The sequence below is a fragment of the Rhinoraja longicauda genome, chromosome 44 (assembly GCF_053455715.1).
Source record: "Rhinoraja longicauda isolate Sanriku21f chromosome 44, sRhiLon1.1, whole genome shotgun sequence".
NCBI lineage: Eukaryota > Metazoa > Chordata > Chondrichthyes > Rajiformes > Arhynchobatidae > Rhinoraja > Rhinoraja longicauda.
The window spans coordinates 3650764-3664757 of NC_135996.1; the positions used below are offsets into that span (position 1 = coordinate 3650764).

The 13994-nt window shown below is 47.6% G+C and overlaps 1 protein-coding gene across 1 annotated transcript in view; it reads right to left on the reverse strand.

The window, feature by feature from the left end:
- The window catches only part of LOC144612395 (uncharacterized), a 34943-nt gene extending 21278 nt beyond the window's left edge, over window positions 1-13665 (reverse strand). Inside the window, exons 1-2 of the mRNA XM_078431994.1 lie at window positions 13558-13665; window positions 3839-3894 (exon numbers count right to left, since the gene is read on the reverse strand). Coding sequence (XP_078288120.1) covers window positions 3839-3894; window positions 13558-13665 — 164 coding nt within the window. The remainder of the gene's footprint in view (window positions 1-3838; window positions 3895-13557) is intronic.
- Window positions 13666-13994: the final 329 nt, after the last annotated feature.

A 13994-nucleotide genomic window follows, 5' to 3' on the forward strand; every position in this document is an offset into this window, starting at 1 on the left:
CCGGGAGATCAGTTGCGTTAATGCGGACCGAGCGCAGGTGTTCAGCGAAGCGATCGCCGAGCCTGCGCTTGGTTTCGCCGATATAGATAAGTTGACATCTAGAGCAGCGGATGCAATAGATGAGGTTGGAGGAGGTGCAGGTGAACCTCTGTCTCACCTGGAAAGACTGTTTGGGTCCTTTGATGGAGTTGAGGGGGGAGGTAAAGGGACAGGTGTTGCATCTCGTGCGGTTGCAAGGGAAAGTGCCCGGGGTTAGGGTGGTTTGGGTAGGAAGGGACGAGTGGACTAGGGAGTTGCGGAGGGAACGGTCTCTGCGGAACGCAGAGAGGGGAGGGGATGGGAAGATATGGCCAGTGGTGGGGTCCTATTGTAGGTGACGGAAATGTTGGTGGATGATATGTTGGATCCGCTGGCTGGTGGGGTGGAAGGTGAGAACGAGGGGGATCCTGTCCTTGTTGCGAGTGGGGGGATGGGGAGCATGAGCGGAGCTGCGGGATGTAGAAGAGACCCTAGTGAGAGCCTCATCTATAATGAGGCCTCAACTACCTTCTGTGGCAGAGAATTCCACAGATTCACCACGCTCTGTGTGAAAAAAAACTTTCTCATCTCGGTCCTAAAAGACTTCCCCCTTATCCTTAAACTATGACCCCCTTGTTCTGGACTTCCCCAACATCGGGAACAATCTTCCTGCACCTAGCCTGTCCAGCCCCTTAAGAATTTTGTAAGTTTCTATAAGATCCCCCCTCAATCTTCTAAATTCCAGCGAGTACAAGCCGAGTCTATCCAGTCTTTCTTCATATGAAAGTCCTGCCATCCCAGGAATCAATCTGGTGAACCTTCTCTGTACTCCCTCTATGGCAAGAATGTCTTTCCTCAGATTCGGAGACCAAAACTGTGCGTAATACTCCAGGTGTGGTCTCACCAAAGCCCTGTACAACTGCAGCAGAACCTCCCTGCTCCTATACTCAAATTCCCTCGCTATGAATGCCAACATACCATTCGCTTTCTTCACTGCCTGCTGCACCTGCATGCCTACTTTCAATGACTGGTGTACCACGACACCCAGGTCTCGTTGCATCTCCCCTTTTCCTAATCGGCCACCATTCAGATAATAAAACCCGGGAAGTTTTTGGCGCGTGTATTTTTGAGTATATGAATCTTATCTGATTTTAATTGACGCTTATTTAGACGTGCATATTAATTGTCTTTAAGAATATAACCATAATTTTTCTGGCAATCCAGCAGAAAAAATTATATTTGATGCGAAAACAAAACTGAATTTGCGAGGGACAGCATTTTGGCGGCATCCTGGGAGCTGCCCCCAGCAACCAAGTCAAGTCAAGTTTATTTGTCACATACATATGTATATAAATATGATATGATATGACTTGGATGAAGGGATTAATAGTGCCATTAGCAAATTTGCAGATGACACAAAGCTGGGTGGCAGTTTGAGCTGTGAGGAAGATGCTATGAGGTTGCAGGGTGACTTGGACAGGTTGTGTGAGTGGGCGGATGCATGGCAGATGCAGTTTAATGTGGATAAGTGTGAGGTTATCCACTTTGGTGGTAAGCATAGGAAGGCAGAGTATTACCTGAATGGTGCCAAGTTAGGAAAAGGGGACGTGCAACGAGATCTGGGTGTCCTACTGCATCAGTCACTGAAAGGAAGCATGCAGGTACAGCAGGCAGTGAAGAAAGCCAATGGAATGTTGGCCTTTATAACAAGAGGAGTTGAGTATAGGAGCAAAGAGGTCCTTCTGCAGTAGTACAGGGCCCTAGTGAGACCGCACCTGGAGTACTGTGTGCAGTTTTGGTTTCCAAATTTGAGGAAGGATATTCTTGCTAGATTGAAGCGTAGGTTCTCCAGGTTAATTCCCGCAATGGCGGGAATGTCATATGTTGAAAGACTGGAGCGACTGGGCTTGTATACACTGGAATTTAGAAGGATGAGAGGGGATCTTATTGAAACATATAAGATTATTAAGGGGTTGGGCACGTTAGAGGCAGGAAACATGTTCCCAATGTTGGGGGAGTCCAGAACCAGCGGCCACAGTTTAAGAATAAGGGGTAGGCCATTTAGAACGGAGATGAGGAAAAACTTTTTCAGTCAGAGAGTTGTGAATCTGTGGAATTCTCTGCCTCAGAAGGCAGTGGAGACCAGTTCTCTGAATGCATTCAAGAGAGAGCTAGATAGAGCTCTTAAGGATAGCGGAGTCAGGGGGTGTGGGAGAAGGCAGGAACGGGGTACTGATTGAGAATGATCAGCCATGATCACATTGAATGACGGTGCTGGCTCGAGGGGCCGAATGGCCTCCTCCTGCACCTATTGTCTATTGTCTGTTGATACTGGGACATGGAAACGTGACATAGACACCCCAAAATTAATTGTTGCACAAATCAATGCAAACACATTTATTTACAAGTTTAACAACCGTCTGACTCTATCAAATAGAAAGAACATAGTTCCACAACCACAAGTAGTCTTTTCAGGTAATGTAAAATTTACCACACAAGTATTAATGTATGTAACATGGTGTCTCAATGGCATTTGATTGTAAAGGTAGAACTTATTTTTTCTAATTCATTAAAGTGTAGTTATACATCCTATCCATGGAGGTCCACAATCAAATTGGACAGTAAACGTCTAACCTAATTATGGCTGTGTAATACTAGATTGATTAGAGGACATCATTACGTACATTATCTATGCAAGGAAAGATTAAGTTTAGTTCCATTTCTGAATGCAGTACATCAAATAACCTTTTAATATTCACTTCAGAGCAATGTTCTCCTCTCAATTGTTGGCTTTTTAAATAGTAATACTTTCCAGTTTAAGGATAACAGTTTGTTTGATGGCAATATCACGTACGTAACGAGGACACCAATATGTGGCATACAATGGTGTGTGTAAAATTCGATTCATAATATGGAAGAATGAATTTATGTAATATAAAATGGAGTTGTCTACTGATTAACCTTCTTAATATTACAGTGCAGGAGTGGCAAGAGCTTACTATTGCTTGTCTTTGGATTGTATTACTGGTCATATTGAACTACCTGCTACATCACACAGAGGTATAGATTGACCACGAGGGTAAAACAGGGCATCGGCACGCTTATTTACCGCTGTTGCATTGTTTGCCCAATGTATAACCTGGCGCAAACATTGCCGCGGCAGTAACTAAGCGTGTCGAAGCCCTGCCGATGATAGCCAGTTTTAGATTTTTTTAGATTTAGATTTTTACATTTAGAGATACAGCGCGGAAACAGGCCCTTCGGCCCACCGGGTCCGCGCCGCCCAGCGATCCCCGCACATTAACACTATCCTACACACACTAGGGACAATTTTTACATTTACCCAGCCAATTAACCTACAAACCTGATCGTCTTTGGAGTGTGGGAGGAAACCGAAGATCTCGGAGAAAACCCACGCAGGCCATGGGGAGAACGTGCAAACTCCGTACAGACGGCGCCGGTAGTCAGGATCGAACCTGAGTCTCCGGCGCTGCATTCGCTGTAAGGCAGCAACTCTACCGCTGCGCCACCGTGCCGTCCTAGATCCCTAGATCTACTGACAAATACATTTAAACAAGAATTTAATGTGACTTTGGTCATACACCCGATACCTCTCGTACAAATATTACTTAATTGTTACACTACTTATTTTACGAATTAAAGTGGATGAGTGCAAACACCCGACACGTCAAGCGATCTAGAATCATGTTAGGTATGTACAACACCAAAATCAATATGTGGGGCCACATGTCGAACGAAACATCAAAATTCATCCTAGTGTAACCCCCAAAATACATGTAAAATACAAACAAAATCTTACCTTTCAATACGCTGCGTAAATGCTTCAAGTTTCTGGGCACTCACATTTCGGAGGACCTAACATGGTCCAATAACACAATAGAAAGGAAGGACATTAGCTTGGAGGATGTGGAATCGATATGGGTAGAGCTGCGAAACACTAAGGGGCAGAAAACGCTAGTGGGAGTTGTGTATAGGCCACCTAACAATAATAGTAGAGTTGGGGATGGCATCAAAGAGGAAATTAGAAATGCGTGCAACAAAGGTAAAACAGTTATAATGGGTGATTTCAATCTACATATGGATTGGGTGAATCAAATTGGCAGAGGTGCTGAGGAAGTGGATTTCTTGGAATGTATACGGGATAGTTTTCTAAGCCAACATGTAGAGGAACCAACGAGAGAGCAGGCTATTCTAGACTGGATAGTGAGTAATGAGGAAGGGTTAGTTAGCAGTCTTGATGTGCGTGGCCCCTTGGGCAAGAGTGACCATAATATGGTTGAGTTCTTCATTAGGATGGAGAGTGACTTAGTTAATTCAGAAACAACGGTTCTGAACTTAAGGAGAGGTAACTTTGAGGGCATGAGACGTGAATTGGCCAAGATAGACTGGCAATTGATTCTTAAAGGGTTGACGGTGGATATGCAATGGAAGGCATTTAAAGACCGCATGGATGAACTACAACAATTGTTCATCCCAGTTTGGCAAAAGAATAAATCAGGGAAGGTAGTGCATCCGTGGCTAACAAGGGAGATTAGGGATAGTATCAAAACAAAAGATGAAGCGGACAAATTAGCAAGAAAAAGCATCCTACCAGAGGACTGGGACAAATTCAGAGTCCAGCAGAGGAGGATAAAGGGCTTAATTAGGAAAGGGAACATAGATTATGAAAGAAAACTGGCAGGGAACATAAAAACTGACTGCAAACGCTTTTATAGATATGTGAAGAGAAAAAAATTAGTTAAAACAAATGTAGGTCCCTTGCAGTCAGAAACAGGTGAATTGATCAAGGGGAACAAGGACATGGCAGACCAATTGAATAACTACTTTGGTTCTGTCTTCACTAAGGAAGACATAAATAATCTGCCGGAAATAGCAGGGGACCAGGGGGTCAAATGAGAGGGAGGAACTGAGTGAAATTCAGGTTAGTCGGGAAGTGGCGTTAGGTAAATTGAATGGATTAAAGACCGATAAATCCCCAGGGCCAGATAGGCTGCATCCCAGAGTGCTTAAGGAGGTAGCCCCAGAAATAGTGGATGCATTAGTGATAATTTTTCAAAACTCTCTGGATTCTGGAGTAGTTCCTGAGGATTGGAGGGTAGCTAATGTAACCCCACTTTCCAAAAAGGGAGGGAGAGAGAAAACGTGGAATTACAGACCAGTTAGTCTAACATCGGTAGTGGGGAAAATGCTAGAGTCAGTTATTAAAGATGGGATAGCAGCACATTTGGAAAGTGGTGAAATCATTTGACAAAGTCAGCATGGATTTATGAAAGGTAAATCATGTCTGACGAATCTTATAGAATTTTTCGAGGATGTAACTAGTAGAGTGGATAAGGGAGAACCAGTGGATGTGTTATATCTGGACTTCCAGAAGGCTTTCGACAAGGTCCCACATAAGAGATTAGTATGCAAACTTAAAGCACACGGTATTGTGGGTTCAGTATTGAAGTGGATAGAGAACTGGCTGGCAGACAGGAAGCAAAGAGTAGGAATAAACGGGTCCTTTGCAGAATGGCAGGCAGTGACTAGTGGGGTACCGCAAGGCTCGGTGCTGGGACCCCAGCTATTTACAATATATATTAATGATTTGGACGAGGGAATTGAATGCAACATCTCCAGGTTTGCGGATGACACGAAGTTGGGGGGCAGTGTTAGCTGTGAGGAGGATGCTAGGAGGCTGCAACATGACTTGGATAGGTTAGGTGAGTGGGCAAAGGCATGGCAGATGCAGTATAATGTGGATAAATGTGAGGTTATCCACTTTGGTGGCAAGAACAGGAAAGCAGACTATTACCTGAATGGTGGCCGATTAGTAGAAGGGGAGATGCAACGAGACCTGGGTGTCGTGGTACACCAGTCATTGAAAGTAGGCATGCAGGTGCAGCAGGCAGTGAAGAAAGCGAATGGTATGTTGGCATTCATAGCGTGGGGATTTGAGTATAGGAGCAGTATTCTGCTGCAGTTGTACATGGCATTGGTGAGACCACACCTGGAGTATTGCGTACAGTTTTGGTCTCCTAATTTGAGGAAAGACATTCTTGCCATAGATGAAGTACAGAGAAGGTTCAACAGATTGATTCCTGGGATGGCAGGACTTTCATATGAAGAAAGACTGGATAGACTCGGCTTGTACTCGCTGGAATTTAGAAGATTGAGGGGGGATCTTATGGAAACTTACAAAATTCTTAAGTGGTTGGACAGGCTAGATGCAGGAAGATTGTTCCCGATGTTGGGGAAGTCCAGAACAAGGGGTCACAGTTTAAGGATAAGGGGGAAGTCTTTTAGGACCGAGATGAGAACGTTTTTTTTCACACAGAGAGTGGTGAATCTGTGGAATTCTCTGCCACAGAAGGTAGTTGAGGCCAGTTCATTGGCTATAAAGAGGGAGTTAGATGTGGCCCTTGTGGCTAAAGGGATCAGGGAATATGGAGAGAAGGCAGGTACGGGATACTGAGTTGGATGATCAGCCATGATCATATTGAATGGCGGTGCAGGCTCGAAGGGCCGAATGGCCTACTCTTGCACCTATTTTCTATGTTTCTATGTTTCTATGTAACACTGCTGCGCTGGTCAAGTAGGCACAGCAACGACTGTTCTACCTGAGAACACTGAAGAAGTCTGGTCTACCCCAACAGCTGCTAACGACATTCTACCCCTGCAACATAGAGAGCATCCTAACACATGGCATCCCTGTGTGGTATCTCAGCTGCACGGAGGCAGAGAGGAGAGCTTTTCAGCGGGTAGTCCATAGAGCTCAGTGGACCATCGGAACACAGCTACCGGCCTTGGAGGGCATCTACAACACACGATGCCTCAGAAAAGCCACCTGCATCCACAAAGACTCTTCACACCCCTGCAACAGTCTGTTCGAACTTCTACCATCGCGCAGACGATACAAGACCTTCTACGCCCGCACCTCCAGACTCAGGAACAGCTTCATCCCCAGAGCCATAGCTGCTATGAACCGGTCCTGCTGAGCCGGATGGTCACATCGCACAGTGAACCGGCACAGATCTACTTGCACTTTATTCTGTTTTAAAACTGTTCCAATTTGTTTCATTGGGTTGTTTAAATTAATACTGACTAGCTAATTGATTTATTGCATCGTATGGGAGGCGCATTCCCAATCTCGTTGTACCCCTGTACAATGACAATAAAGATATATTATATTGTATTGTATTGTAATTAGGAAGATAACGCTGGACAATTGAACGTCTCCTGTACGTAACCAGCAGACGTTCGGAAGACACGAAGGGACATCAGGCTCCAGCACCATCAGCAGAAAATTGATACACTACACTTCCCCGCGGTTTCGTTCCAGACAGCAATGTTATTGTTTTTATAAGTTGACGGTTCCACCAGGCATGAAAACAGTAGGTGAACGAAGCCTGCTTATGCACGTAACGATTTGGACACGGAGAACAAAGTAGGCACAGTATGTCTCCTTTGCTTTAAAGTATGATGAGTTAAGAATTGTGGACCATGTGTTTTTGTTACTTGGCTTGGGCATCGTAGAAACAAATGAATATCGCTCCGATATATATTCGTTTTTCATGATTGCCAACGGCATCTTACGTACGTAACTCTCAGAACACGATGAGTTACGTACATGAGCATAGTGTAAGAAAATAACTGCAGATGCTGGTACAAATCGAAGGTAATTATTCACAAAATGCTGGAGCTGTTGACCCCGGAGAACATTGAGGAGCTAAAGAGGGACTATGCATGTTGGAGAACTGTGAGGCCCCTCTTTGACTCCCCGACACTCTGGTGGGAAGCAACAAAGGAGAACATCAAGAAGTTCTTCGTCTCCAAAGGTGTTCAGAGAGCAAGACAGGGTAAGAGGGAATTGTGTCAACTCCAGACAGATTTGCAGCAACTGCTCCTTCTGCAGAAGAGAGGGGTGGATGTGAGGGAGGAACTGAGAGAGTTGAAGGGCCGGCAAGCTCGGCTCTTTATCTCTGAATCCTCCAAGATCATCTTCCGGTCCAGGGTCCGCCATGTTGAGCAGGATGAGACGTGCTCACGTTTCTTCTTCCATAAGGTTCACAGGGGGAGCTCTGTGATCAAAAGCCTTAGGGAGGAGGCCGGCTCGGTAACATCCTCGCAGACAGACATGCTCAAGATCTGCAGATCCTTTTATAAGGAACTGTACGATGTAAAGACCACAGACAGCACCGCCTCCCAGAACTTCCTGTCCTCCATCACGGAAGTCTTGGACGACAGCAAGCGGGAGAGTCTGGACCAACCACTGACCCTGGAGGAGCTGACTGGCTCCATCCGTTCCTTTGACTCGAGTAAAACTCCCGGAGGCGATGGTTTACCGGCAGAGTTGTACTCGGCTCTGTGGGACTGGGTGGGCCCGGACCTGCTGGAAGTGTACAACGATATACTTCTAGCCGGCAGCATGTCAGACTCTATGAGGAAGGGCAGCATCACCCTAATCGACAAGCAGAAGGGGGAGATGAATGACATAAGGAATTGGAGACCCATCACATTGTTAAATGTAGACTACAAGATCCTGTCTAAGGCCTTCGCCAACCGGGTCAAGTCTGCCCTGGGACAGGTGATGCACCTGTACCAAACCTGTGCTGTACCTGGGAGGAAAATCTCAGACAGCCTGGTGCTGCTGAGAGACACCATTGCCTACATGCAGGACAGACGGGTGGATGCCTGCCCTGGTCAGCTTGGACCAGGAGAAGGCCTTCGACAGGATATCGCACACGTACATGAGGGACGTGCTCTCCAAAATGGGCTTTGGGGAGGGAATCAGGAAGTGGATACAACTGCTCTATACCGATATCTGTAGTGCAGTCCAAATTAATGGGTGGGAATCAGACAGCTTCCCCGTCAGGTCTGGAGTCAGGCAGGGTTGCCCTCTCTCCCCTGTCTTGTTCGTCTGTTGCATTGAGCCCTTTGCCGAATCCATCAGGAAGGATGCGAGCATAAGAGGAGTGACACTGCCAGGCAGTGGGGGCACTCAGGTCAAGGCCTCCCTGTACATGGACGATGTCGCCGTCTTCTGCTCGGATCCAGGGTCGGTCCGCAGACTGATCAGCGTCTGCGACCAGTTTGAGTTGGCCACGGGGGCCAGGGTAAACCGCAGGAAGAGCGATGCCATGCTCTTTGGCAACTGGTCTGACCGATCTTCCATCCCCTTCACCATCAAGCCTGACTTCCTGAAGGTGCTGGGGATCTGGTTCGGGAAGGCTGAGGCATGTAACAAGAATTGGCTGGAGCGGATAGCCAAGGTGGGGAAGAAGCTGGAGCTGTGGAAGCAGCGCTCCCTCTCCATCACGGGGAAAAAATCTGGTCATCAGGTGTGAGGTGCTCTCGGGGCTGCTGTACTTGGCGCAAGTGTGGCCCGTCCCTCCCTCCTACGCCACGGGGATCACCCGGGCCGTCTTCCGTTTCATCTGGGGGTCGGCGATGGACCGGGTGCGACGAGCCACAGTGCACAAGTCGGCAGAAAACGGGGGTAAAAGCGTGCCCAACGTCGCCCTCATCCTGATGGCCACCTTCGTGTGTGGCTGCATCAGGCGGAGCGTAGAGCCAAGGCACGTGGGCACCAAGTGCCACTACCTGCTGAGGTTCTACCTGTCCCCGGTGTTGCGAAGGATGGGCCTGGCGCAGATGCCACGCAATGTGCCAGTCAGCTGGACATTGCCAAACCATCTGTCGCTCGTGGAAAGGTTCTTCCGGACCAACACCTTTGACCACAAGTCCATCGGGCAGTGGTCAGCACAGAACGTCCTGCAGGCACTGCAGGGGAATGACTCCATGGATCCTGTGGCGTGGTTCCCAGAGCAGACTGCCCAGCTTGTCTGGCAAAATGCCTCATCGCCAGAACTCACCAGCCAGCACCAAGACCTGGCTTGGCTGGCGGTGAGAGGAGCCCTCCCAGTCAGATCCTTCCTGCACCGCCGGAACCTCACTACCAGCGCACGCTGCCTTCAGGACGGCTGCTATGGAGAGGAGACGGTGGCCCACCTCTTCACAGTGTGGATTTACCAAGAGAGTCTGGAGAGGTCTGCAGGGGTCCCTGTCACGATTCATTCCGAGCAGCTCCATCACAGAGGACTCTGTGATCTACGGACTGTTCCCAGGGACGCATTCGGAGACGGACATCGAGTGCTGCTGGAAGGTCATCAACTCGGTGAAAGACGCTCTTTGGTCTGCCCGAGCTTTGTTCACCTCCCAGCGGAGCGAGCTGTCCGTGGGGGAATGTTGCCGACTGGCCCGCTGCAGACTGCAGGAGTACGTGCTGAGGGACGCACTGAAGCTTGGTGCAGCCAACGCCAAGGCCCTGTGGGGGAGGGCCACAGTCTAGGGTCCTTCCGCTGCTGGACATGGGGGGGCAGGGTGTGGTGGAGAGAGACGCCCCTCCAAATAAGGGATACTGGGTTAATGTCTGTAAATGTAAGTAAAGGTCTGTAAATTTGGAAGTAAATGTAACCTCCGGAAATGTCGGATGGGTTTGTTAAAAAAAGATGGTTTGTAAGCGATATTTATTACCTGAATAAAGTATTTTTTGATATTAAAAAAATTTAAAAATCTAAACCAAAGCAGTGCACAGATTGTGAGAGTTTGAAACTTACTATGAACAGTTTGTCAGTAGAACTGAAGAATGTTTCGTGCAATTTAATGAAGGCAGAACAAGAATCGGACTCAAACTTAAAAATGCTGAAGTTGACAAGAAAGATGAATCGTATCATCAAGCAAGAACTGAAACGTAGGGTGAAAAGAATCCAGCCATTGAAAAATGAAGTTAGATGCTTAAGAAAGAAAACAGAACCAAGTGCATCAATTAAGCATTTGAATGCAATGGTTACAAAGCTAAAGAATAGAGTAAGAAAACTACAGAATCAGAAAAGCAGTCTAATGTATTCTCATAAAAAAGCAAGATTATTTCAGCAAACAAAGCAGTCTCCTGTTTCAGTATCGGATACAAGCACATCTCAGCACTCATCAGAGCCAAGCCGAATTCAGCATCTGGAAAATGAGAATCAGATCTTAAAGGAAAAACTTGAAAGGCAAGATGTTTCGGGTCGAGACCCTTCTTCAGACTGATGTCAGGGGGGCGGGACAAAGGTCGCCCATTCCTACTCTCCTGAGATGCTGCCTGACCTATTGTGTTAACAATACAATCCAAACAATACAATATATCTTTATTGTCATTGTACAGGGGTACAACGAGATTGGGAATGCGCCTCCCATACGATGCAATAATTTAATTAGCGAGTCAGTATTAATTACTAATTTAAACAACCCAACGAAACAAATTAGAACAGTTTTAAAACAGAATAAAGTGCAAGTAGATCTGTGCCGGTTCACTGTGCGATGTGACCATCTGGCTCAGCAGGACCGGTTCATAGCAGCTATGGCCCTGGGAATGAAGCTGTTCCTGAGTCTGGAGGTGCGGGCGTAGAAGGCCTTGTATCGTCTGCCCGATGGAAGGAGTTCGAACAGACTGTTGCAGGGGTGTGAAGAGTCTTTTGTGGATGCTGGTGGCTTTTCTGAGGCATCGTGTGTTGTAGATGCCCTCCAAGGCTGGTAACTGTGTCCCGATGGTCCTCTGAGCTCTATGGACTACCCGCTGAAGAGCTCTCCTCTCTGCCTCCGTGCAGCTGAGGTACCACACAGGGATGCCATGTGTTAGGATGCTCTCTATGGTGCAGCGGTAGAATGTCGTCAACAGAAGATGATACAACGGTAAAATACGATGGAACATGTAAAAAGCGAAGGCATTTCGGGGAAGTACAAATTGAAACTAAATCTAAAACCTACGCAATTGGGATAAACGAGATGGCTTCCGGGCATGCAGATTCATAAAGGACTGTAATCGGACGGCCAACTCGAGTTAAGTTTCAGACTTTTTGGTTTTTTCATTTTTGTTTGTGTTGTAGAGTTTGTTTCATTAAATAGATGGCATTTAGTAGTTAATTGTCTTTGTCCTTCTTTCACACACATTACAGAGCACATTATTATAATGCAACATGTACACAGTGTACATGTCTTCTCGTACATGCGGAATCACAATTTTGTCAATGCGTGTTGTCATGGAAATTGCTCTTCTTTTTAGATTTAGAGATACAGCGCGGAAACAGGCCCTTCGGCCCACCGAGTCCGCGCCGCCCAGCGATCCCCGCTCATTAACATTATCCTACACACACTAGGGACAATTTTTACATTAACCCAGTCAATTAACCTACATACCTGCACGTCTTTGGAGTGTGGCAGGAAACCGAAGATCTCGGAGAAAACCCACGCAGGTCACGGGGAGAACGTACAAACTCCATACAGACGGCGCCCGTAGTCGGGATCGAACCTGTCTCAGGCGCTGCATTCGCTGTAAGGCAGCAACTCTACCGCTGCGCCACCGTGCCATATTTTGCTACGACTTTGATTTACCATGTCTCTGGAAGGAAGTGGTATTATTCCATGATATATGGCTCAATAGAACATAGGTGCAGGAGTAGGCCATTCGGCCCTTTGAGCCAGCACCGCCATTCAATGTGATCATGGCTGATCGTTCTCAATCAGTACCCCGTTCCTGCCTTCTCCCCATACCCCCTGACTCCGCTATCCTTAAGAGCTCTATCTAGCTCTCTCTTGAATGCATTCAAAGAACTGGCCTCCACTGCCTTCTGAGGCAGAGAATTCCACAGATTCACAACTCTCTGACTGAAAACGTTTTTCCTCATCTCCGTTCTAAATGGCCTACCCCTTATTCTTAAACTGTGGCCGCTGGTTCTGGACTCCCCCAACAGTGGGAACATGTTTCCTGCCTCTAACGTGTCCAACCCCTGAATAATCTTATACGTTTCGATAAGATCCCCTCTCATCCTTTTAAATTCCAGTGTATACAAGCCTAGTCGCTCCAGTCTTTCAAGATATGACAGTCCCGCCATTCCGGGAATTAACCTAGTAAACCTACGCTGAACGCCCTCAATAGCAAGAATACCCTTCCTCAAATTTGGAGACCAAAACTGCACACAGTACTCCAGGTGCGGTCTCACTAGGGCCCTGTATAACTGCAGAAGGACCTCTTTGCTCCTATACTCAACTCCTCTTGTTATGAAGGCCAACGTGCCATTGGCTTTCTTCACTGCCTGCTGTACCTGCATGCTTCCTTTCAGTGACTGATGCACTAGGACACCCAGATCTTGTCGTACGTCTCCTTTTCCTAACTTGACACCATTCAGATAATACTCTGCCTTACTATTCTTACCACCAAAGTGGATAACCTCACACTTATCCACATTAAACTGCATCTGGCATGCATCCGCCCACTCACACAACCTGTCCAAGTCACCCTGCAACCTCACAGTTCACACTGCCACCCAGCTTTGTGTCATCTGCAAATTTGCTAATGGTACTTTTAATCCCTTCATCCAAGTTATTAATGTGTTAATGCACCTGCAGTTCCTTCTTACACATGATTACAGAGGAGGGGGGGGGGGGGGGGATGGGGGGGAGAATGGACGGCGTACTAGCCCGCTCCCCTGGCATAATTACCGGGTAGAGGGGAGGGGGTTGCAGGGTGGGTGGGGGGAGAACCTCTCCCCTCCCGATGCCCACCACCTCCACGCTGAAGGTCATCTGGCCCCGGCCGCGGCCTCCCATCCTCACCGGCCCCTGGGGCCCACAGAACAGCACGTTAATGACCGGCCGAATGGCCACACGTGCCCTCCCCCGGGGGACCGCACGCCCACCTGATGCCTCCCCCCCCCCACCTTCTCCCCGTATCTGCTCCTTATTCCCCCCCTCTCCCCACATCCCCCCTCCTTCTCCTCCTCCCCTTGCCCTCCACTCTGTTCCCCACATTCCCTACAATGCCGAGGACTATATTCTGCACTCTGTATCTTCCCCCCACTCTCCACCCCACCACTTCCCCCTCCTCCTGTCCCTTTCCCCCTTCTCCATCACTTCCCCCTCCCTTATCTCCTTCTCTC